This window comes from Sphaeramia orbicularis, chromosome 20 (genome assembly GCF_902148855.1).
Source record: "Sphaeramia orbicularis chromosome 20, fSphaOr1.1, whole genome shotgun sequence".
Classification (NCBI taxonomy): domain Eukaryota; kingdom Metazoa; phylum Chordata; class Actinopteri; order Kurtiformes; family Apogonidae; genus Sphaeramia; species Sphaeramia orbicularis.
Window position 1 is genome coordinate 23,162,404 of NC_043976.1, and position 27,308 is coordinate 23,189,711.

Consider the following 27,308-nt stretch of genomic DNA (forward strand, 5'->3'; position numbering starts at 1 on the left):
TTATAGTGGAAATCGTTAGCCTCATAGCACAATTGCCCAAATCACATTTTTTCAGTACATACAAATTAAAGCAGCCTTGTTTGGAGAGTAAAGTTACATAGATATCACAGTTTGGTCAAATATATGACTTATGCACTTGTGCTATGAGGTGAACAAAATGCATTTCTCTGTTAAAAAACCGCAACCATGGGAGTGGGATGAGAGTTGCAAACTAGCTAAATGCCATATACTCTTTGTGCAGAACATCAGATGTCCCTGATAAATAAATAAATCAAAAAATAAACTAATGCTCCGTTCCAGGCAACTCGTAACTTGTGTTTTTCCAACCTTCAGTGAAAATGCACTGGAATGTCAGTCAAACCCGTGACTTCCCACCTGTGAACTCGTACTAGATCGATGTACTCCCAGTTCCGAGTTCTGACGTCACGTAGCAATGGCGGCCCCCATGGATGTGGTGTTTATGCAAATTATTTATTAAAACAAGGTACTGCACTGACATTATTTATCTGCAAATGTTCTGTATAATCAGCAGCTGCTCTTGCGTTAGCTAGTTTTCAGTCCATTGAGTGCAAGAATAAATTAATACCAAATACATATCCAAATATACAAATACCATAACATAAAAGGTAGAACAGCTTCTCTTGCCTTATGCGCCATTTTTCCTCCTCTGTTTCCCTCAAATAAGCAAAGAGCAAGCACCATTGGCGATAGAAATGACTGTAAATGAGCATAAAATACGGTCCACCATGCTGGTTTGTTTACATCTAGCAACTACAATTCCTTGTGCTCAGGCAGTTTGGTGTGACTTGCCTGGAACGTTACAAAGTCGTGAGTCGTGATTTGAAGTTGTGACTTACAGGCTCAAAAAATGGCCTGGAATGCAGCATAAGTTCAGATGTGAAACAGTGGAAATAATGAAAATGTGTATAGATGGAAAACATTCTGATAAATTTGATGGATGGTGAATTGAAAAGGAAATAGATTGAATGTGGAGTCTTTGCGTATGACATTTCTAGACAGGTGTTTTTGTACTTATTTTCCACTCAGACCTAAAAACACATGTGGGTGTGGAGGTCTGATACATATACAGGGTGGGGAAGCAAAATTTACAATGAACATTTAGTTGTTTTTTCTCAGCAGGCACTACGTCAATTGTTTTGAAACCAAACATATATTGATGTCATAATCATACCTAACACTATTATCCATACCTTTTCAGAAACTTTTGCCCATATGAGTAATCAGGAAAGCAAACGTCAAAGAGTGTGTGATTTGCTGAATGCACTCGTCACACCAAAGGAGATTTCAAAAATAGTTGGAGTGTCCATAAAGACTGTTTATAATGTAAAGAAGAGAATGACTGAGCAAAACTATTACGAGAAAGTCTGGAAGATACTATTAAAGAAGAATGGGGGAAGTTGTCACCCGAATATTTGAGGAACACTTGCACAAGTTTCAGGAAGCGTGTGAAGGCAATTATTGAGAAAGGAGGAGGACACATAGAATAAAAACATTTTCTTTTATGTAAATTTTCTTGTGGCAAATAAATTCTCATGACTTTCAATAAACTAATTGGTCATACACTGTCTTTCAATCCCTGCCTCAAAATATTGTAAATTTTGCTTCCCCACCCTGTACAGTACTTATATTTACACCTCACAAAAGCTCGAATGTAAAACTGAAATATTGGATAAAATATCATGAATTAACAGTCTGGCATTTACACTTCAGTTAACTCAAAATGAGCTACTTGGCACTTGTAAAAAATCAAGGTTTGAATGAAGGAAGACAAAGGACAGGGAAGAAAACACACCAACACAGTGGAGAAGATTTTCACTTAAGAAATAAAGTGTAGTGTTTGAGGCTCTCTTCAGTCTTACTATCATCACTGCGACTGTTAAAGTGCTTAGTGAAGTGCGAACGTGTGTCCTGTGAAGTCTGATTGGTTGAAGAAGTTGGAGAGAAGTCTATGGGTTGTGAAGGGATATCAGAGCTTGGGAAAAAAATTTCAGATCATGTCATATATGTATATTCATGTAGTGTCACGCTGTCCCTCAGTCCTAAATACTCCCCTGCCGTCTCGTCTGTTACGCACACGCCTTCTTGCACATCTACAAGAAACCTCCTCCTTTTGTGAAGAACACCCGAAGAGACGAGGTTGGAAGAAGTTACATGTGTTCTCTGTTCGAACATCAGTGCTTCTGAAATGATCTCATGCTGCCTCTCACTGGGTGCAAACATGTCTTCTCATCTCTTCTGCTACTTTACCCTTCATGTACTCATTGCTACTCTCGGTCTCCTTCTAATCTTCCTCCATTTCCTAGTTTTCTTCCTTGTCTATTTAGCTTTCTCTCATCGTTCCCTTTCTTCATTTGCTTTTTTCCCCCCTCACTCCTCCTCCCTCTCCCTGGCTCTATCCCCCCGCCCCTCTCATCATCTCCTTCTGTCACGTTTATGGTGCAAACAGAGGTGGTACTTGACAGTTTTCCAATTGTTTTATGAGCTATTGCAGATATAGGTATGCAGCTCAGAAAAGGGTTGCCAGCTCAGCTGAGTGCTTCATGTCAAGAGGGGGACTTTATGGAGGATGGAGGGCTTTTCCACCACCTGCAGATCATTGTGAGAGAAATGGAGAGTATGAGAAAGAAAAAGGGTGACAGTTTGACCCAGAGGGTGAATACTTGGGCTGAAGCCAGGACAGCTGTGATGGCACGGATGCAAAATGCTTGATTTTTTTTTTTTTTTTTTTTTACAATCTGACCAAGGGGACTGTCATTTTGGATTTCTGACCCATATGGCGGTTTTCCACCAGAAATGTAGAGCAACAGAAGGTTTTGAGAAGCAAAGGGAGAAATAGAGGTTTAATATGAATAGCAGCATGTGACTGAAAATAGTAGAACAATATGCAATCATTATTTATCACAGTAAATAAATTATTCTAGTACATCGCTGTCATATCTGCTGCTCAACAGTTTGAGGAGATGCAGCATACACATGAAAAATATTATTTTATTCCTTTTGAAAGGATACTCCAAAGTTTTTCACCCACATCTCACAAATAGATGTGTACAATTCTGTTTAAAAATGTCAGTAAAACAACAGTTTTTAATGTAAACAACAATAGAAACAGACTTTCACTGTCAGCACTCACATGACAATAGGGCTGATATTATATGATAATCCTGGTTTCACTGGTGCTGATGCATGTAAGCATTTTTTTCAAATCACTGTAAAGACTGAAATAGTGTTCAGTGTTTTGGCATGTTATCCATGCTACCAAAAGAGGGATTTAATTCATTTGTTTTTATGTTGACAGTCGATGTTGGATTGAAAAAAGACAATGCACAAAGATAAAAATAAAGCACAGCTTGACAAATTAAATTAATGATTGAAGTACTGCTACATGTTTTCTGTTTAAGGTCAGCTTCAAAAAACTATTATAATTCTTCATTAATGTTACTTTAACAGCTGCAAGAAATAAAATAACTGGGTTCATTATATAAAACTAACTGAACTTTTATATCACAATTAAAATCACAGAAATATCCACAGTGGTGAGCCATTGGCCACGAGCTGCACATTATGGGGAATGATAGCTACACATCTAAAGAAAAGACGGCAGATAAAGGCAGAAATGTGGTCTGTAGGTATGCATACATACCACAGGTAAGAATGTATGTGTGTGTGTCTGGGTGTGAAGACCCTAAGGGAGCTGCTCTGTAAAAAAAGATAAAACTGTAAATGAAAAATCATGTCACAGCTGGTTCTTTATTAATAATAGAACATACAGATGCCTCTGCCATTACAGTGACTGTTATCTAACTGTTATAACCTTTACCCAAATCTATTACAGGGGTCTGCCGTCCTTATTTCAACTAATCAAACAATATAAAGACAGGCCAAACAAATGCCACCTGCATCAATGGTGAGTAAAATAACTGCTGAACAGCTGGATAATTCAGATGTTATAGTGTTTATTGTATCAGTGGATCACAGATGTAGGTATCATAGAATCACATCATTCGCAGCATCCATCTATATATCTATTTTCGGAGTAATCCTTAATCCCTGTGAGATTAGTGGAGAGTTGCATAGATCCCAACTACCAATGGGTGGTACACCCTGGATGTGTCCCCAGTTCACTACTGACATTTGCTCAGGCGTCTGATACGGCGACCCACTGCTCTGAGTCTGCAGTGTGTGGTGTGCTCCTGCATGTTTCACCTAGTGATGAGTTTAATGTAGAGGTTCAAACTCAGTGTGTGTTGCATGTCCACATAATATATAATATACTGACAAGTAAAGATGATTAATTGTTTTGTCTGTTATGACCCAGGGTCATAATTATCCTAATAGGTTTGTATTAGTATTTCTATGAGTATAATGAAGTGCTGTGTTCCCCCCAGTCCTGTAGGGGTGCTGTGTTTTCCTTTTCCTTTTTCAGGTGTAGCTGTTGATTGGATGGATGCAGCAGCTTAGTCTCCCTTTGGTCTCTTCCCAGCTCCCAAAAGAGATCGTGTGTGTTCCTGGTGGCCAGCACTCGTGTTTATTTGTTCTGTAGTTTGTCTTATATATATATATATATATATATATGCAAGTAGTAAATTTGACACTTTCTGGTGGGGGAGGGTGGCTCTTTTGTTTTAACATTTTTCTCCAGTTTTTGGTTAAGGGAGTTTAGGTTAGTTTATTGTACTTTTATTTCCTGAATTTATTTTTGGGTAGGAAATTTAGTTTGACTTTGAGGATGGTTTTGTTTGTTGTTTTGGCTGAGCCCTCCCTGAATCTTTTTTTTTTTTTTTTTTTGGAGTTATTTGAAAATAAATACATTTTGGACTGTAGTTTTCTGGTCTCTGGAGTTGTGCTTGGGAGGTGGGAGAGGACAAAGGGAGGACATTATGTGCGTCCTGGTTACAGGATGCAGAACACATAGGCTGGGACGTAGCATGTAAAACACCCATTCACATCTACAGGTGACTGAGTTTAACCTAAGGTGCGTATCTTTGGACAGTCGGAGGAAGCTGCAGAGAACCCATAGAGAACCCATGCAGACATGGGGGGAACTTGCAAATTTCAGACAGAATTCCATGCAGGATGGTACTGGAATTGAACCCAGGGCTTTCTTGCTGTGAAGAGTTAATGCTAACCTCTGTTCCACCCATCATTTACTGCACGCTAATGATCACGTAGAATTTGCTTGTGATTAAAAAAAACTTCTAAAAAAGTTCGGAAGACTTGATTTCTGGGGTAAAATCCAGTATTATTTTGGACATATTCATCTCTCTCTGCACCAGCTGCATCCCTGAGCCTGAAGACTACAGTGATGCGCTTAAAGCTTGTGATGACTTCATCTTTGTTTCTGATATTTCTCAGACTCAGCAGATGATGGTGTGGATACCACATCTTGACACCAGATTCAGCGTGCTGTTAGCATAAACAGACCACATGCTGCAGTCAAGATACGCATGTGTTTCTTTGAAATTCGACTTGTCTGAGTGGGCTCACATTGGTACAGAAAATCAAATTTGTAGTCTCTGTTTCTGTCTGACTCCCTTTTTTCTTGTGCACTCCCGCTCTACTATTTCCTTACTCATCTATGAAATAATTGATTTTCTGTTGATCCTGTGTTAATCAAAATGGAAATAAGCATGTAAATTCCACAGCACGGTGGATCACGACTCCTTTATAGCCTCTAGCTCTGGCACACTCACATATACAAGCACAGTCTTTCATTGCACAGTCCTAGATGAGTCATAATATGGTATTGCATTTAATTATCATACATTTTCAAAACCCAGAATTATCATTTACAACCAGCATATTTGGTGATTATACTGGGAACATAACATCTATATTTATCTGCCTCCTTCTCCTCCTCCTACTACTTCTCTATTGTGTTTTTCCCCTTTTCAGCCTCTTCTTTTGTCCTTGCCCAACGCTGCGCTTCTCTCTTTCATCTTTGGATTGGGAAGCAGGAAAACATTTAGGAAGAGTTGATTCCAACAAGGCGGCGGAGAGTTGGTGAGTGAAGGATGGGTAGATGAACAGACAACTGTATGACTTCTCATTTTCTGATTGAACGTTGAAAATAGAAGCAGTGACAGTGTAATCATCAGAAAGCACCACGGGCTTGAAAACACAGCTGACAGACAGCTCTGAAAGATGGTGCGGTGGAGGTAAGTGTACATGTGTGTAGCGGAGCTTGTGTAAACGTGTCTCCTTATGGTTGTGATCACCGATATCTGAGTGGTAACTGTGTTCAGCTGATTGTGTATTTATTAAAAGTCTCCTCTGACAGATGTCAAGGTGTGGTGGATGACATTAATATCTGCCAGAGAAGCAGCCTGAGCCGAAAAACTGATATTCTATTGATTATTCTTGTTTATCTCAGAAACTGTCTACCAAATTATGTGTCATTGAATGCGAGTAAACAGTCATTGGCGGGGGCTGAAGTATTTCTTTATTTTATTTTCTATGCAAGTTTCCCAATTACCTGATCAAAGCATAGACAATACCCACCCTATTGTGTATGCTAATGGAATTCATTCAGTCACTGGTGTTATTTACACCCCTGTGGTTCCTTATATAACATGTCTTCTGTGAAAAAAGCCCACTGGGTATCATTTGAGACAGTAAAAAGCTTGAAAAGCAAATAGTAAGCTAAACAGATGTCACTCTTAATGCAAAAACCTCTGACAGATTCAGGCGGTGATAAGATCCAATAGATATTGCAGAAACATCTATTATACATAAATAATACCTGACATCCTTCTGGAAGACAACTGACAGATCAGGAGAGGAGGTGCACAGCAAACAAATCCAAATCTAACAAAATCTACAAGACATCCAATAATAAGTCTAATATAGCCAAGTCTGTCTTATTTTTACATTTACCATGCCAGTCAGTGTTAACCAGCAACTGGGTTTATTCTACTTTTTCAGTGATAAAAACACAAATAGTTTCTGCGGTGATATGTGGTTTATATTTCAGGTACTGTATGTGACTCTGTCCATCTATGACAGCCGGTTCCACTGTTGTGGATTTACTGTTCCAATTTCCCCTTTTCTGAAGTAGAGAAACATTTCTTGTTTTGTATTAATGAAATAGCATATTTTATATTTGGGAAAAGTATACATCACTCATTAATTATGAAATGAATCCAGCAGGCCTTGTACTGAATGTAACCTGCACTGATGTCTCTGCCTTTTGACTATTCATCGTTGCCTTATTCTGAACTCTTGGAGGTCTGTAAAAATATTTCCTCTGCTTATAGAGACAGCAAACACCTAATAAAATATCATGGTGAAACTTTAATACACAAATAAAAATGGAATCCAATGACTTATGGCCAAATAGGTTTAGAAATGTAATGACATTGTAAACTTTTTAATTTAAAGTTTTATTGCATATAGTAACATTTTTCTTTTAGGGCATACGTGCGAGGCTGAAACCTGTGCTGTTCTTATTCTGTGTGTGTATATGTACATAGAGGGTGTGCATTCGTGGGCATGGTTGGTGTGTGTGTGCCAACTCTTGTCACCCTTGTCACTGCTGACACTTTTCTGTGACCACTGGAAAGAAATGAAACAAAGGGAACACAATCAAAGAGCTGAGGACTGACTGGAATGCAACGTATGCCCTTGTATTTACACACACAGACACACACTTATGGACCTATCCGCACACAGTGTAATCACATCTGCTGAATGAAATATGTACGTGTGTCACTTATAACAGTAATTTATGCAGAACCTTAATTGAAAATTGTTATCGAAATCAATTTGGCAGCCTTTAATAGGATGAGAGCAAAGAGGCTGCAAGAGAGTCAGTTCCCTGGTTGATACATTTGTGTAAAGCAAAAGACAGTGTGTGAGTGTGCATCTATGTTTTGTCAATCTCGTGCTGTGCTCTGCATGTGTCTTAAGTTTATGAGTACATTTCCAGGCATGTATTTTGATTCCTGTAAAGAATTATCACATAATGAAGGGATGTGCCTGGCAAACCACCTCCAATGGATATGAATAGAACTGACTATCATGGTTTCCTGCACTATTAAGACCAACTGAGAACAGATGTACACACCTGTATATTGTATGTACAGTTACAAGTATACCTTAAATACTAAAGGGAAGGTACTTAAAGACACTGTACTGAATTTTCATGTGGAAGCTAATATAATCAACTCCTTCTTGACATAAGCCGTCCAGTGAGTGCAAAGCTATTAATATGCAAATGAACAGCACTGTATTTTGATTTACTCTTTTTAATAATGTGTAAAGGTTACCGGTGTTACAGGTGTGAGACTGTGCAAAGGGAAGAAGAACAGAAATGTGTGTGCACTGTGTGTGTGTGTGTGTGTGTCCTCTGTCCCTGCATGTACACTCACAATAAGAGCAGCCATAGACTTCAATGCGAAGTCCAATCCGTCCTTCCTCACTCCAGTCCAGTGGGACAAGCCTCAGAAAGCGAGCCACAATTCCCTGCTGCAGCTCATGCCGGACTGCGCTCTCCGAGTTGGAGTTCCCAGAAAAGGCCTGTGAAAACAGCCGCACACACAAGCACACACAGAATGAAATTAAATACATCAAAGCCACAAGCCTGCAGTCAAACAACAAGCTTCAGGACTTGACGCAGGAATATTTGTTCCACTCACCACATCCTGCCCTTGAGGTGCACACTCACAAAACATACAAAATAATTATGAGCCTACGTATCTAATATGGCTTCTATAAGACAGACTGACTCCAGGGGTTTGGTGAGGGAATTTTCAATTTTATATGTAACATGTAGTACATTTAAAAAAAGTCCTTGTTTGCGTCTCCTCATATTTAAGCAGATTTGTGAGTCCCAAACATTTACAGAGGCTTATGACCCATAATTATTCCATTTTCTTGTCATATTAACACAGTTTTTTACACAGTTGAGCTGCTGTAGTGTGTAGTCTATAATCCCAGCCTGTAGAAAACAGCATATTATCTACAAACAAAATATGTACAAAGTCAGGGGGAAACAGGAAAAAAATGATTTATTTACTTAACTACCCACTAGTGGATGAAGCCTGTTTATAAAATCCCATCAAAATAATGCATTTCCCTTTCATGAACTCATTTAAACGACAGTGTTTAAATGCAGTCTTGGAAGCAGTATACCAGAGAACTCTGTAGTCAGCTGACCACAAAAAGGCCGCAGTAATTATGGAGAAAAGACACCACAGCACAGCAGGAGCAAACAATCTTCACAAAGAAGCCCTGGTTAACATATCATTTTCTTTCAACTCCTCACTCCTCTTTTTCTCGCCTTTTACCTCCCCTCCTCTGCTCCTCCTGCTCAGTGCCGTTTTGCTCACTTGACCTAGCACATAATGGAGAGAACCTCTAACCACCCAATAATCCACCTCACCACAGTCCCTGAACTATTCACTTCTGTGCTTTCCCCTCTCTGAAATAAACATTCACAGCATCACCCTGGTTTTGTTGCAGTCCTTCTGCACACATATGCACACAACAGTTGGCACGAACCATTGGGGAGAAGTCTCATTAGTAGCTTAGCAGGTAAATAGACCAGAGCAAAACACTAGATTCTATGCAGCCATGTGCTATTGCAGATAAGACATGACGTCGGCAGGGCAGTGGTTGAGTGGGGGGAAAAAAAGCTCTACTCAGACAGTCTGCTTTGAGCTGACTCCTTGCTGACCCAAGTATGTACCCCTGAAGATATGCTATCTGCAAAGGAGAAGATGGTCAAGAGTTCACACTAAGCTCTAAGCTACTAAACTTCCACTGTAGTGAAGGAAAGGACAGGAGGTGAACAACGCTTCTATCTCTTCTGTGTCTATCCCTTCTTTTATTTTTAATCTTTATTTATCCAGTAAAGGTTAAGTGAGCACACAAACACATGCACGCTTTTTTAGCCATGCTTCAAATGCACACAGCTCCATGACTCATTCGGGAGCCATCCATTGTGCTTTACCTGCATTTTGTACTCATACTGAAGATCTGTGACTGGTCCATGAGCAGCATTGCCATTTTTTGAGAGAGACGCAGTCCATACGCAGAGCACTACATATGGTCTGTTAAGGGTCATGGTTTTAGAGTCACAGAGTTAACTATTCAGAGAAAGGAAACCATCCTTTATTCTCCTGCTCTTTATTTGCTGAATGGTGTCAGAAGACTTTAATGACTCTCTTTTCTTCACAAGCATGTGGATAATTATTATTCAGTGTAAATATTTTTGAAGAATCATTTCAATTGTACCCTATATTTTCAAAGTTAGATAAACCCAGATACAGTTCTTTCACTTTTTCTCTGTCTCTGCAAGTAGATTGAATAAATGTACAGTGGCAAGGTTAGCTTTTCATGGATCGCATACTATATAGATAGTTCTTAATAAAACATTTAAGACAAGGCCTTAAGACACACACCATCATCACCCTTTCAAATAGCTAAACTCATAGTCTATCATAACTTTGAACTGTATGACATCACATGGTGCTTGAAAAACACTCATTCATCAGAATAAAATGCTGCTTTTGTGCACGTTTTCAACCAAAGGATATGTATAGCTTCATCAGTTCTGAATATAAAATATATCTCACACATACATACACTACACTGGTCAACAATGATTTTCCTTCTAGTAGAAAAAGTCTATTTTATCTAAATCAGATGCGCTGATTTTAAACCTGAAATCTGAATTTCTTCAACATGTCAGGATTATTCATGCGCAAGTCAATATATAACCATCAGCAGCATGACACACAAGTGTTTTACGTCTATAAATTCTAAGTGATCAAAACTCAGATGGTTTTCAGTTTCTGCAAGGACATGCTGCTAAGATTCACAATGTACTAAGTCATATTTAACCACACCAAGATCTCTTCCGAAACATTAACCAAAACACTTTCAATGTAAACCTAAAAACCAGAAATCTCAGTGCAGTGGTTCTGGATGTGAAGTCCCAGATTCTTTCAACCACCCCTCCACCCTCTGCCCATCTAGAAAAGGCAAAACCCGAGAAGACTGCAATGTTGTTTGAAAACCAGTGATATGAAAGGTTTTTTATTTTCTTTTTCTTTTTATAAAATGTTCAAATTATGTCTGTGTATTTGCTAAGACATACAAAGGCAACATTTTTCTCTTCCAACTTGTATTTTGAAAACACCTAAATGATTGACTTCCTCAAATCAAAACCACATGGAGCTGTTTGTATATTTTACTCAATAAAACTCAGCTCTCTATTTCTGTCAAATGTTCAATAGTTTCTTCACATCATGTGCCCTCTATTGAATGTTTGTCCTTCACTATTCTATTTCCAAAATGCCTGTGGCCCTAGTGTAGGCACAAAATGCAGAAATATATCAATGTGCAGGCCCACATGCAGACACATATGCACACAAAGATACACAATTACCTCCACAGCACCTTGCCATTTAAACCTTTCTGCAACATTAAAACCTCATACTGCCCTTAGACTTATTTTATAGTTGGGAGTTAGTTTAGGAAATATAATAATACAAATACAGAATATCTACTGAGGATTTGGCAGACTGTATGCAGACTACTTCTTTTAGTCCAGCTGACACTCTCCTCTCCTTGCCCTTGTCAAGGTATGACAGAGCGAGAGAGAGCCCATGCAAAGAGAACAAAAGCCGTTACTCGTCCCCACCCAAAAACTTCCATCTTTCCTCCACTTTTCCAGCTCCCTTCTTTTATTTCTCTATTGTGCTCATCCCGCTATTTGGCATTTATCTGTGCTTGGCTGAATGAACAGCTCAATTCAAAGACATTACTATGCAGAGTGAAGGGCAGCAGGTAGGATAGGGAAGAGGAGAGGATGAATATGAGGGAAAAGTTGTGAATGCTGAACATCACAGAAAAGTCTGCCTAGTCAAGCATTTAATTCCCTCTCTTGCAAAGTCAAGTCATTAACCAGCAAACCAATGAGTAATTGGGAATGTGTGTAGGTGTGTGTGTGCCTACGTATTGTGTATATGTGTGTAAGCGTTAGGCAACTTAAGAGCTTAGACATTTTGACGTTTTGTTTAATCAAGGAGTGAGGTAATTTACGGCAACAAAGGCCACAAAATGCTTGAGGCAACTTTCAGTTTTTTGTTAGGGTGTGTGTTCAACCGTGCATATCTGCACATGCTTATTTGCATTTTTTTGTGTGTTTTTTTTCCACAACTGTAAATTAGGAAGATTGATGTATTATGTACTATGTGCTACGTCAAACTATCTGGTAAAAATCTACAATAGGTTTCCTTCAAAAAACAATAATTTCTCACCCATTTCTGAATACATAGACTCAAAGTGCATTTGCTTATTTTTTGTATCCTGACAGGATCTATGTACAATTTAAGAATAACAAAAACTGAATAGGATATGTTTTGTTTTGGGTTTTTTTTTTTAGTTTTAATGGTCTCACAAGGAAAACTTTGGATCACAATCAAAATAGAGCAAAGCTGTCACATTATCTGAGCAATCCCTGAGATCAGTGGAGGAAAAGCAAAGAGAGGAAACTTGACATGGAAAACAGAAATAATGAGGAAAACTGAGAGCCAGTCATTGTCCATCTTGGGCATTTGGAACACCAGGGCTGCTGTCATTCAAGAAAGAACAAGCCAATCAGTTTACTACAGCTGGTCAACAGAACCCCCCCTGCTCTGCTGTGTCTCAAACACACAAACACACACCACTCGCCATGCAAACACTCATGCATGCTGGTATGTGTGTGCCCATACCCAAACTGCTCACATCCACACACACATCCACACACAGGCACATATACAACCATTAGCTCCCTTCATCCGACTCTTCACTCTCTCTCACACTTATTCTCCCTGGCTGCTTGTTTTTCATTTCCTGAATGTGCATCTGTCATTTCTCTTTGTGCGTATGTGAGTCTGTGTGTGTTTGTGAATGTGTCTCTGTTTTGACAGCCAGAGACAAGCCTTTCCAGAGAACAGATCTCCAGATACTGAGAAACAACAAGTGAAAGCCATTTTCTGGCATTTGCTTGTTGCTGCTGGACCCTTTGTTGGACCGGCCCGGAGTCAGGGCCATTGTGAGTGTGTGGATGTGTGTGTGTGTGTGCTCCTTCCTAACAGAGGCAGGGGAAATCAGTCCGGCTTCGTCTGGTCTTTTGTTTTTATCGACAAGTGTACGGGGCAAAACAGAAGGGCCATAGAGAAATTTGTGTTTCTCTGAAGCCCTGTGGGTGGTTGTGTTATGTGCTTTTACTGTGCCAAGAAAACAAGACAAACTGTAGTAATACTTAATTCAACTCATGCTCTTTAAACTGCAGCAACCTTAGACTGAGGCAAAAAATTATAATGAATTCTGAGTGTTTATAAATTATATGCCTTAATAAGACCAGGTAGGAATACCATCCATTCTATTGTTAAAATATCTTTATTCTGTTTTGCACTTTCTCAACACAGTCTCTTTCTAAAAATAACTACATGGTTTGTGCTAAAGCCAGCGATGTGTTACAATAACACAATGTTTTCCCAGAAAAACTCACTGTAACTTTTAATTGTTACACAAACCTCAGAGACTGCTGTATTTCTGGCCTACTGTTACAAAACACAAAGCTTTAGACACTGCAGCTCCCTGTCTGTCCCCTTTTTGATGCATCTCCTGAGGACTCCACAGTCCCATGCCTAGAAGTACATATTAGTAAAACACAGTTCACCTCACAAATAGGCCTTGTTAAACATAAAAAGTGTCACGAACAGGAGATATTCTTCATCTCCTACGGCTAACCACTCCTTGACACTTGTTCACAAAATTAAAATTCTAGTCTTCGCAATCAATCAAGCCTCCCACTAGGGGTGAAGATCACAACCAAGTTCTGCTGCAGGCAGAAACTAAATGGATTTTTGATCCTGGTCTACAGCTCCAGATGGACTGAAAGATGAACCTGATTCATGGTGTATCCTGTTCCATTTTGTCAGTTCTTTTTGTGATTTTGTTTTCTATTTACTTTTTGGAATCATATTAATCATCACAGAGTTCTTAAAGCAACCTTGAAATGCACTGCGTATCTACTACACATCTAATATTACAGTAATTTATGCCATTTCCCTCTTTTGCTCTTTGTGTTTTCAATGATTTGTGTGCTTTAAAATCTTCTATAAATATTTTAATATTCACAGGCAATGTTCTTGTAACCGCCTTTATGTTATTTATTGGAGTGAGTATATTATTGTATCCCTTTGTGTCCGTTAAAGCTATGTGCCGGGGTGTTCCTCCTCTGTTCTGCAGTCGCTCATTATGTGCAGTCACATTATTAGGTGCTTCCAGAACATTTCATGCCATTACTTTTCCATGTACATTACTTTGGCATCTTAATCTTTACAGAACTATCAAAAGAAAGGAAATGAAAATTTTTTAAAAGTCGAGAAACATTTTAGTATCAGACCATCGCCAGTATATCTGCCTGTGCCTTCCTCCTCCCCTGCCTTGAATTAAATCCGAGAGACTCAAAAAGGGAAACACACACTTTTCCCTCTTCAGCTCAGCACAGAGGCAAAGAACACACACATGCACAGAGGGGAAGAATTGAGTTTTAAGAGCCCATTACTCAGGCTGTGAACATTTGGCACCTTCTCTCCCCTCTGCTCACCAGGGACCAACACTGATGGAGTGAAGACTGACTCCCTGGCTCTGCTATAAAACCTCACACACCACATGGAGCTGACTTCCAGTGTTTGTGTGTGTGAGTCATTACTTGTATGTTGAAGTGTAGTTCGACATGATGTTGGACCAGCATTTTCACACCCATTCAGTGTTTCACTCCTGGACGTTTCGGTCCGGTGTACTTCTTCCGCCGTCACATAAGCAGCACGTTTATGAAAATATGATTCACATTTCACAGCAGACGCTTTAAGTTGCGCCGCACACAAGACTCCCGTGACCCACTGGGAAATCGGCTATCTATCTGAATTAATCATTCTTATTATTCACACTCAGCAGTTTTTAATTCCCGCACAACTCTTATCTGGAATGGAGTGAAGTGACATTAAAGGGGGAGACGTTCAATTCCTGTGAAGTCAAAGCACCGGATCAAGATACAAAGACGAATGTTAGAAAAGACCTTATACGACTGAATAAGAAAAAATATAATACGTAGAAAAGCCTATACAGGGTGTCCCAAAAAACAATGAAACACACACATCACCAAACAATTCCCTTGGTATTTGCGTGCGTTCATGTTCAATGGCTGCTCTCACTTCGGTCTGGTGAACTTGCCAAACAGGTGAATTGGACGGAGGGGTTTCGCTGAATACCCTCCACATTCACCAGACCTCACACCACTAGAGTTTCTTTATGGGGATACCTAAAAGACAAAGTCTACGCTATGAGACCTGCAACAGTTGCTGAACTGAGAGCAGCCATTGAACATGAACGTACACAAATACCAAGGGAATAGTTTGGTGATGTGTGCGATTCCATTGCTTGGCGTTGTCAGCAGTGTCTGGACCAGAACGGATGTCAGTTTGAGAACAGGCAGTGACAAAACAATAAAATGATGTTTGTAAATTCTATTACATTTTGAAAATTAAATGAATTTTAATAAACACCTACTTTACAATTATTTAAAGTGTGTATACATTTTTTTGGGACACTGTATTTAGGACTGAATGCATTGGAATTCTGTCTCTGCAATCTGAGTAAATCAATTACTTATAGGGGTCATATTTTGCTAAACCCACTTTTATTAGTCTTTGGTACATTTATTTGTGTATTTGGGGACCATATTAGTTCAAAAAGTTTGAATTTCAGTCCTCCAGGTGCTGCAAAGCTATCTTTATATTCATTTTTGCAAAAATCGAGTGGATTTCTACAACCTGTTTTAATTCTTGCTTTATTTGTTACGTCGCAACATTTGCACATACACTACTGGTCAAAAGTTTGGACTCACCTTGTCATTTAAACGGCATGAGACGGACTGCAGATGGCCAGCAAGTGCTCAGCATCACTGGGACTTTTGGAAAACATTTCAGGTGACTACCTCATGAAGCTCATTGAGAGAATGCCAAGAATGTGCAAAATCAAAGCAAAATGTGGCTATTTTGAAGAATCTAAAATATAAAACATGGTTTGAGTTACGTCACACTTTTTTAAACTACATAATTCATATGTGTTCATTCATAGTTTTGATGCCTAGTAGTGTATAAGGTCAAGACTTCCACCAAACAGTTCGATGAGTATCCCATAATTGTTTGTCAGCAGCAGTGGTTGTAGTAAAAACTGAAAATATGTCCAAACTTCCAGCCGATTACCTAAAATGTTCAGTTGTTGGTTGTATTAACGAACACAAGTGGCTGAACGGGACAGAAAGCACAGTCAACAACCTGGAGGGGGTGGGGCATGAAGTGGCTCATTTGGATTTAAAGGGCCAGCACTCAAAACGACCTTTCTGGTGTCATTACTCAGAAATAGGGTTGAAGATGGACCTGTGGAGTTTAATAAATGAAGAATTCAAACCCAAGCATAACATTTACAGTTTATGTACAGTTACATTTACATTTATGCATTTGGCAGATGCTTTTTTCCAAAGCGACTTGCAGGGTAAGATTAACAATTAAGCTCTCTCTCACTCTCTACTTCTTTTGTAAAGCACTTTAAAATAACCACAGTGGACCAAAGTGCTGTACAGAAGAATAAATAAAAAACAAAATAAAAGAATAAAATACAAGAATAGATTAAAGACATAAAATAGCTGTACAATTAAAAAACAGTGTCGTACAGGAGCATAAAATAGCGAAATGACAGACTAAAATACAAGAGTAGATTAAAAAGACATAAAAACAGCTGTACAATTAAAAACAGTGAAATAAAAATACCAAGTAAAACAAAAGAATAAACATAATAATACATTCAAAATGGATTGTTTGAAAGTGCTAGGACAGGAGGGGCTCTCTGAAGAGCTGAGTCTTCAAGACCACAGGGAAATGTTTTAAAATGCATAATTCCATTTAAAAAAAAACAAAATATCACTCCTTTAAATATAAAGGCAACAGCAATTGAGTCAGTGTTTTTGTGAATGTAAATGTGTGCATCTGCCTGAATACCTACCTCTGTGCCGGGCCAATACGAGTGTCAAAAGAGGTAAACATAAACACATCAAACTGAATGCTAACCCTCTTAAAAATCTGATATTTGTATCAAATATCAAATGAGCACACTGCGCTCCCTTTCATATAAATGCATTTCACTTGATCTTTTCCATGATGTTTTTAATCAACATTTTTCAGTGGTTTTGATAGCTTTAGTTTACTCTGGAGCTTTGGTGAGAAAATCTATGGATCATCTCTGCCTGCCACTTGAGTTATTATACAGTCTCTTTACAAATCATTGGGTTGAATTCATATTCATAGGTGGATAATGTCATTTGTAACAGATGCTTTATGATCCAAATCAACTAATAAGAATAAGTTATGTGTATGTGAATGATCTGCAGACATATTTAATCAAATGATATCAAAATATAACAGTAAAGGAGCCACTACAAGGAAAGCTGCTAGTGGAGCATGTGAACTAGCAGAATGCAAAACTACCTTTGGTCAGTCCTGTATTTTCAGTAAAAGATCTGGAATAATTTGCCATCAGAAATGAAAACACTGACCAATTGAAAAGTTTGCAATAATAAGGCAAAACTGGGAACACTGAATCATTTCCCAGCACTGAGCTAAGCTGTCACTATGCTTTTGATGTTCAGTTGGTGATTCATATTTTTATTTTCTTAACTCTTTTCTTAAACTCTAGTATTTGGCTGTTTCTTTATCTGTGTAAACAGTTATGTATTTTATCAAATGTTTAGTCATGATTTTAATGATGTTCTTTCATACTGATAGTTCTTGTTTGTTTTAGTGATTTTCTTAAATGCCTAACCAGAGAGAATGTGTTCAAATTGGGACTCAGTACTGTATGTCATCATTGTACCTGGTCAAAGGGGGTTACTGATGAGTAGAAATAAATAAAAAGAGGAATGTGTCTGAAAACTAAATTATTCCAGTGTTATGGACAACAGTGTACATTGCATCTGTTGCATACTTTTAAATGTAACGGTACAGGTACCCCACAGTTCGGTCTGTACCTCATTTCTTCAGCCACGGTTTCGGTACATGTTTTGTGCGTAAGGAGAACAGTTTTTTTCTCCCAAAATTATATTTTTATTTTGCTTGTCAGCAAACTGAATTTCACAGTGGGAACAAATTGTATCACTGTACTGAATAAAATAACACTTTCTGTACTGAACAAAACAATCCTTTCTTATTCCTTGACTACATGTATACAGTGGTATAAAACAGACATGTGCACACATGAGACCCAAAGGTTTTCTTTTAAATAAATAAATTCCTGTTCTGTATAGGGATGTAAAAGAAAATGGCGGTATAAAAACACGACCATTATCTACTGTGTGCATTTCCTTGTAATAGCTGTCGCAGTATTGTTTGTATGTCAGAGTCTTGGACTGGGTCGGGTACACTGGGTCCAGGTACGGGCACGGGTAGAATTAAATGAAATGTGAGCAGGTAGTGGGCAAGGAAGTAAAAAAATAAAAGAAGATTCATGGATAAAAATAATTTGCAGGACATTTAATGATGATCATATAATTTCACCGTGGTTGATCAACAGCCGGTTTGTTTTATTTTGACGTGAACTTCACCTCTGTTTACATCAGGCCACAGATGTCACTGAGCAGCACATATTAGAGATTTACTGATGGTGCGTGTTTAAGCCAAATATAAAGCTCTTAAAAGTGAGTTACTGTGTAGACAATGTGTTTAATTACAGGTTGGGATGTGGGTCTAATGTATGCGGATATGGGCAGGTGCGGGTTTGCAGCCAGGCACTCTTGTCTCTGTCCACTGTCTATCACTGAGGGGCGTGGCTTCCCCACGAGAGAGACAGAGAGACAGAGAAAGAGAGAGAGAGACAGAGAAAGAGAGAGAGAGAGAAAGAGAGAGAGAGAGACAGAGAAAGAGAGAGACAGAGAGAGAGAGAGAGAGAGAGAGAGACAGAGACAGAGAGACAGAGAGAGAAAGACTTGCAACACAAAATCAATTGCAAAACCGAAAACTCGCGGTCAGTAAAGGCAGATTGTCCCATGCAGGGGTGACCGAATGGTACAAGATCTTTCCCAAGTACCGTTGCATCCCTAATGTGTATTGTACATTTCAAATAAAATATCAATACAAATTTACCTTATTCATTACTTACTAGAATTACATATACTTGTACAAATGTATAGGCCAGAAATAACTGTTTGTTTTTCTAGAATAAACTACTTTCCTCTGTCTGTGCCATAATTATACTGATGCATAAGGATGTAATGTCACTGGTGTTAAGCATCACTCTTAAATAGGACCAGGAATGCTGGGTATGTAGTTATCTTCCCAACTTAGCAGGCATATTATTGGATGAAATATATGCCTGCTGCTTTCAAGATGATGTAATGAGGCTATTATTATTCAAACATTGGAGGCTTTTCTTGACAGAAGTGTTGATCTGGACGCGATCGCTGGCTACATTGCCAGCTATAATTAGAGTGCAGAAATTTGTTAAGTATTTCTGTTTACATAATAACTCCCTTTTTCTTCCTCCTGATATCATGGCAGTGAAGCCAATACTCTCTCTCTGTTTCTCCCACTCACACATTAGCATTCAGATGCTGCCTAAGGAAAGGAAAACATTGCATTCCTCATTCATGTCAGACTGAATGTCATTTGAACTATTAAAAAATTAGTGTCATCTGACTCTTAGAAATAAAACAAATAATGATTAAGTGAGTAAATAAACTCTGCTGCGGAGATCTTTGACACTTCATAGGCTTTCCATATCTGTATATTTGTCAGCTAAACAGGGATTTGTAGCATGACAACCACTGGGAAACATGTAAATCTTCTGTTGTGACACTGTAACCATTAGCAATATTAGTTGAAACCAGTCAGTGTTCTGTAGCCTGCTGAATTTTACTATATTTGCTTTAGCTGTTCCTCATAATAGAGTAAAAGGGGAAGGCTAAGGCTTATTTAAAACAATTCTTCTTCTTCATCCTTTCTTAATACATTTTGTTTCTCCCTTACTCTAGTGCTGCATTTTCCTTAACCCTTTAAAAGATCTAAACATTCCCTAGAGGTCAAAGCATCTACTGATAACTTAAAAACCAGTAATCCTCTCAGTACATTGAAATAATTTAGATAAAATGCAGTGTAAAATGCTTTTGAGCACCATCAGATGACCATTTGAATACTCAGAGACTCCATATAGAAGATGGAAACACTGTCTTCTTTCAACATTGATTCACTACTAAAAACTCCTGCAGTCGGTTAAATAATGATGTTGTAGACACACATTTTTACATTTAATTAATGATATATTTTATAGGAAAACACACTTTTTATTCAGTTTTCTCTGTTCTAATATAATAACCTTTGAATCTACTCAGCTTCTGTGAACATCTACATGACACATGTTCACTGAAAAATGGTGCAAAATACAGAGGACAATATTATAATAAATCACTTACAAAAGGTTAAATGTAGGTAAAAAATCCATTTGGAAATCATCATAAAAATAATTCTAGGTCTTGAAGGGTTAATGTCCCCTACTGCTTCCTTGCATTAATGTACTTTCTCTTCTTTGCTTTTCTCTTAATGAAAGCCCTTCCAGATAAAAGCACCAGCTGAAAGTCCAAAATGGAAATAGGAATGGAAATGTAAAAGCCTCTTGATGTCTGTATTTAAGCAAATGCAAAAACACGTTTAATACTATACCTGTGTACATAGTCTTTTAAGCCTTTGGTTGCCTCTTTTCCATAGAACAGAGGAAGAAATACTGCAAATAAATAAAATTACAATCTATCAAAACGAACAAAAAAAACAGACTCAGGAAGTGAATGCATTTATGTTAGTACTGTATGACACTCTCTTTTTTCAAGTGGATTTCAAAGCCTTTTTTCCTGGCAACGACTTGACTGAAATTTTCAATGCATCTTTTTTTCCACGAACCCTTAGTGGTCACGGCAAATTAGCTTGAAACCTTGGTTTATTAAATCAAATCAAATTTTATTTATATGGTGCCAAATCATAACAAAAGTCATCTCATGACACTTTACATATACACTATCAGTCAAAAGTTTGGACTCACCTTCTCATTTAAATGGCATGAGACGGACCGCAGATGGCCAACAAGTGCTCAGCATCACTGGGAACTCCTTCAAGAATTTTGGAAAACATTTCAGGTGACTACCTCATGAAGCTCATCGAGAAAATGCCAAGAATGTGCAAAGCAGTAATGAAAGCAAAATGTGGCTATTTTAAAGAATCTAAAATATAAAACATGCTTTGAGTTATGTCACACTTTTTGAAACTACATAATTCCATATATGTTCATTTATAGTTTTGATGCCTTCAGTGAGAATCTACAAAGTAAATAGTCATGAAAATAAAGAAAAACCAGGTGATTCCAAACTTTTGACTGGTAGTGGAGAGCCAGTTGGAACCAGATGCTCAAGCCAATTTACAGAAACCCAACAGAATCCTCCAGCAGCAAACACCTCTGGCTGGTGACAGTCGCGAGGAAAAAGTTCCTTTTAACAGGCAGAAACCTAGAGGAGACCCTGACTCCTGGAGGATGGCCATCTGCCTTGACCAGTTAGGGTTAGAGATAGAGGGTAAAGGAGGAGAAAAAGAGAGAGAGAGAGAGAGAGAGAGAGAGAGAGAGAGACTGGGGAAGAGGAGGAGAGGGGGAGAGAGTAGGGGGAGACACAATGATGCAGTTGATGCACAGATAACTGAACCAGAACTATCAAAAAGTAGATCAGCTGGTGCTGGCACAACCACCAACAACCAGAAAAAATGTCCATGACAGTTAATAGTTATTACTACTACTACAAATACAAGTACTAACAGTGAACATACTGTCACTACAAACAGAAGCACCAACAGTGGATGTACCACTATGGAATCATGAAACATGAGACATGATGTTAAACCGTCTACTGCGCCAATAGATGGTATGCACATGAGGTTTGCCTTGATGTTGAGAGGGGGATGGGAGCTGTATCTCAGACATGGGAAGGATGTAAATTTCAGGACACATCATCAGTAGTGTTGCCAATATGGATACTGGAATAAGCAGTCCACAATATTTAGACCAAGTCGCTGGACCTCAGGTTTGTTCTAGTTAGCCCACTCTGAGGTTCAGTCTTACACTCAACTACAGTATATGGTTGAGTGAGTTCATTACGTTTATAATGTTATATTTACATGTGCTTTTGGATGATTCACCACGTTTGAGATGGTTTAAGTGTTAATATGTGACCACTCTGGGAAATTTCACATATATTATAATTGAAATGCACAGACATATCATCAAATCAGGGACTTCCTATTCTTTTCTTATTGGTATTCTCAAATCTAAATCTACCTCATTAACCAGCTTGTTTGTCTCAGACACAACTGAGGTGACTCTGAGGCACTCAGCAGCAGAAACAGAAAGACAAAGAAATATAAACTAAAGATCATACTGACATACCAAGAATGGCAGGTAGAGAGAGAGAGAGAGAGAGAGAGAGAGAGCGAGAGAGAGAAAGAATACACTCCACCGGCGCATAAATCCAGGTGCATGATTTATCAGTGCATGCTCTGCGGCTTCTGAAACTGAATTAGTCCCTACCACTGAGACACGCAGACTTCGCCATTCATTTACTTGACGAACCACAGTCTAGCAGCTCTGCCCTCTCGAGAACACACGCGGACAAACACATATTCATGAACACTCGCACAAATCTTTGCGCGTGCACCCTCACGCACATTTCTGCACCATTAGTTTCAGTTTATATACAGCTAGTAGCACAGGGAGTGAAGCAAATCATGGCCGAGCCCTGGAGGTGAGAGAGCAGGGTTAAGGCAAAGTGTTACCTCATCACATTTCCTGTACCGCTTTTAGTAGAGCTGCAACACAATTTTGTTTGTAATTGCTCAGGGCTGTAGCACCTAAAATATAGCCACCCATACTGTCCACGTAGTAGCACTAAGTTGGTGGGAGGTTGAATGATATCTGTACAAAGCACAGGATTGCCACTGGAGACCGGATTCAGATCTCTAGTCCTGCTGAGCCAAATGCTGCTTTGCTCAAACACACACAGTCAAGTAAGAATATTGCTAGCACAGTACACAATCAGCATTTTTGGGATGTGCTGTAAAGTACTCCTGTAAAATACCTCAACAGGTACCCTCTGGGACCCACTAGTGAGTCCAGAATCACCCTTTAAAAGAAATGTATAGACTTCACAGGCTACTATGACACCAAATCTTTATCACACAACAAGTTACGGTCTTAAATAGCCACCACTGTATGATTTATTTTACATTTGGAAGGCCTGTCAGTGGGACTGGTAACTATTTTTCATTTGCCTTGCACCCTGTTTTCTTCAAGTGTGGGCCAAAATGGCTCACAGGCCAGCAGACAAGATAACAAGAGGAGTAATGTGTTTTTGTGTCCTTTTTCTTTATGGTATCATTTTAAGTATTTCTTCAATGCTTTGTGTTTTTATATTTCACTTCTTTTTTTTTTTAAGTTAATGCTAATTATTGTGAAGTGCAAAGACATATTTCAACTTTATTCAACATCTTTTATATTTAAAAACTTAAGAAAACATCATATCGGTATGTATACATGCATGTATACATAGCGATATCTATTTTTAGCAGTGTCCTTTACAGTTACTAGGGTTCTGACTCCTAGCTTTACAGCGCTGTTTATTTTATCTCATCTTCATTTTCATAGGAATGATTTATGCAGGCACCTTCCACGTGACCCAAACTGATGCAGAATTTGAATACAATCTAACTCTGGGCTGTCTACATAGCTCATATCAGGTACAGAGGTGCATGTAAATGGACCTTGAACGAAACAGATTATTTTTTTCTTTACATTAGCTCAGAGAGGAGAAACCAGTCACACAGAGGTGGTTTTGGGAGGCAACAATGTATTCCATGTTTTAAAAAAGACACCAAATAAATAAATAAATAAATCACACATACGGCTATTTTTCTTTGGTTCAGTAAAAAACCATTATTAACTTGTCCCTGTTTGTTCATGTATCAGCTGAGGATTTGCAGCTCTGGCTTTGCTGGTATATTGGATACATACATTACTGTCAACTGACCTGGTGTGCATGCAGCTTCAGCCTCCTCATCCACATGAATTACCAATCTGACATTCTCAGGGAAAGCCTGCTGGCAAGATCTGAACGAGACTTATAATAAACAAATGTGTGGAAAACGTGACTCTTAAGTCAACTGAGCTTAAATGCACAATCAGAAAGTGTATGTCAGAAATGTAGGCTTCAAATCTTCCAACTTGGACGGGAAATGACATGTGAAAAAGATTTGGCTCGTACTGTACGAAACATATCATTGAAACACTGACACATAGACTCATGAGACATGAAGATGATCACTTTAAAGGTTACAAGAGATGCATTTCTATGACAAATCATTACTTGTCATGGAAAACATAAATGTAATTTTTTCAAGAACCAGTATTTCAGGAGCAAGGGTTTTCTAAGTGCACTGAGAAGGTTTTGAGAAAGTACAACAGTTGTTTTATTACCAGCATTTTAGTTTAGTTTATTTTGAATATGCAACAAAACAAAATAATCCTACTTAGTCCTTATAAATGAAGCAAATAATAAGAAAACGAAACAAACAAGCTAAAACAAAAACCTATACATATACATGAAAACAAAGTATGACTTCATTTGCATATTCAAAAAGGAGTGGGAGGAAATATAATTTATTTAATCCCACCCCTTCTCCACACAACAGTCTATCGTTTAGCCTCCTATTAACATAATATATGAAAAATCAATTCCCTTGGATCAGTTGACCTCACTTATCATCTTCACATACACATACACCAATATACATACACAACTGTATTGATGTAACAAGAATTGGATACCAAATTATTTATTAATTGAGTGTTGATTTATTGATTAATTTAATTATAGATTTATAACCAAACTTAAACTTAAATCAACTCAAAACAATAATTTGGAAATCTTGCACAGGTGATAGTTCGTGGACTGCACAGTGAACCCATGTGTGAATAATAGTACACAAAGCACAACTGAGGCAATGGATTTATATACATATAAATACTTTATTAACTAAACTAAGACACACAAATAACATAAAGACAAGAGACAAATACAACCAAAGGAGCAGGAGATTATGGACAGGAGAATATGTAAATTAAGTTGGCAGATAGCTATATTCAAGAGATTATAATGTTAGTGAGGTTACGTTGAGGTAAACCTACTTAACTTGGAATAACACCAACTCAGATAAATCAGGAGCAAGTTTTCTTACAAGTTGCTGCGGTGCGGATGCAGCAACTGGCACGGCCTTGACGGCGGATGGATGAGGTCTTCTGACGTAGTTCGAAGCAGGAACAGGCTGTGAAGCGACGTGGTTGCGCTGGAGGCCTGAAGGTCTGGAGTTCTGAAGTTCTGAAGCTCTGAAGTTCTGAAGTTCTGCTGGCTGGAGGAGGTTCACAGCTGGCTCTGGCGGCTGGTTCTGGAAAGCTCGCCAGGAGAAGATGGAACAGCTCTGAGAGCCAAGGAGATGGTCAAGACTCCTTGGAGAAAGCTCTTTGCTCTTAGGTGAGAGCTCAGAAGAGGTGGAGAAAGCTCTGCTCTGTGAGAGCCTGGGAGAGGTGGAAAAGACTCCCAAGATGGAAAAGACTCCCGAGATGGAAAAGACTCCCCGGAGAAGTTGGTTTCATTCATTTTTATAGTTCTGTCCAAAAACCAGCTTGCCACGCCTTCCTCGTGCATATAGATGAGTTATCGATGCCTTGGGGCGTTGCCTTCTTTGTCTGTTTTCGGCGGGAAAACGCCTCCTCGTGAATATTCAAAAATATCACGTTTCTCTTCCCTCTTGGGAAGACAGAGGGGGAGAGGACTGTGGCTTAGCCTTGTAAGAAAACTTTGCATCCTCAAATAAGATCCTCTTAAACTTTATACATCACCTGTAACCTCACTTAAGCATCAGTAAAATAATAGCATGATTATTCAGACATGCTATAAGCAGTGATACTCTTACTTTCACATAATTTACCGTGAACATGATCAGGACACACATATGTGAAACCACAGGTCAGGCAAATGGCTTAAGTATTACATGCATACAAGAGTTAACGTGCTGAGTTAATCAACATTAACACATAATGTAATACATTATTTACATGGCACATAGAGTGATTTTATCATTCAGTCCTTTGTTCGTTTCTGGGTTCATCTTCACCTCTGGATAAGCAAGAATAATGGGACACAGATGTTGAGAGGCAAAAGGTCAGCTTAGTGTCAAAACCGAGTCCATTAGGCTCATTCTTTAAGATCATCTGTCTTTGTAAATGTCATTTGCAAAGGATGTCCCAGTACTGACCTGGTGACGGACCAATCAGCATGGTTGTTCAGGAATTTGGTTTGACACGGAGAGGAAGATATTATAATTTATACTTCTGTTTTTGAGTCTGTTCACTCACTCCACCGTCATCCGGCTACAATTGACATACCAGAAAAGTAAAAAAATAAATAAATAAATAAAATAAATACATACATACATCCTTGAAGGCAACACTAAATGAGCACGCAATTAAGTAAACAATAAGACAAAGTGAACAACAGCAATCAAACAAAACATAATCAAATCGACACACACACGCAAAAAAACTAACAAAAAAAACAAAAAAACAAAACAGTATCCATGTGTTCATACTCAAAGCCCTTCTTCAATTTTATACCGTGTATAGACCATCTCTTTAAACCTTTAATTTTCACAACCCATTACATTTTATCCATCCATCCATCCATCCATCCATCGGTCCTGGGGGTTCTGGAGCCTATCCCAGCTACTATTTTGGTGAAGGAGGGGTACACTCTAGATGTGTCTCCAGTTCATCATAGGGCTGACATATGCAGATTAACAACCATTCACTCTCATATTCACACCTATGGTCTATTTAGATTGACCATGTCATTGGATAGTGGGAGGAAGCTGGAGAGAACCCTTGCAGACCCAGGAAGAACATGCAAACTCCACAGAGAAAGGCCCACACCAACTGGCACTGGCATCAAACCCAGGATGACACTGTTAGCCACTGCACCACCATGCTACACCAAATACTATTATGTATAAATAAGATGGTATTATTATTAAAACTATGATTACTTACTAAATATAAGAAATCCAACTTTGATGGCTGAAGTACAAGTGTTTCTGTAA

General features: G+C 38.6%; 1 protein-coding gene across 1 annotated transcript in view; it reads right to left on the reverse strand.

The window, feature by feature from the left end:
* cntnap2a (contactin associated protein 2a) overlaps nucleotides 1-27,308 on the reverse strand; it is a 361,415-nt gene that overhangs the window by 163,763 nt on the left and 170,344 nt on the right. Inside the window, exon 4 of the mRNA XM_030123092.1 lies at nucleotides 8,388-8,535. Coding sequence (XP_029978952.1) covers nucleotides 8,388-8,535 — 148 coding nt within the window. The remainder of the gene's footprint in view (nucleotides 1-8,387; nucleotides 8,536-27,308) is intronic.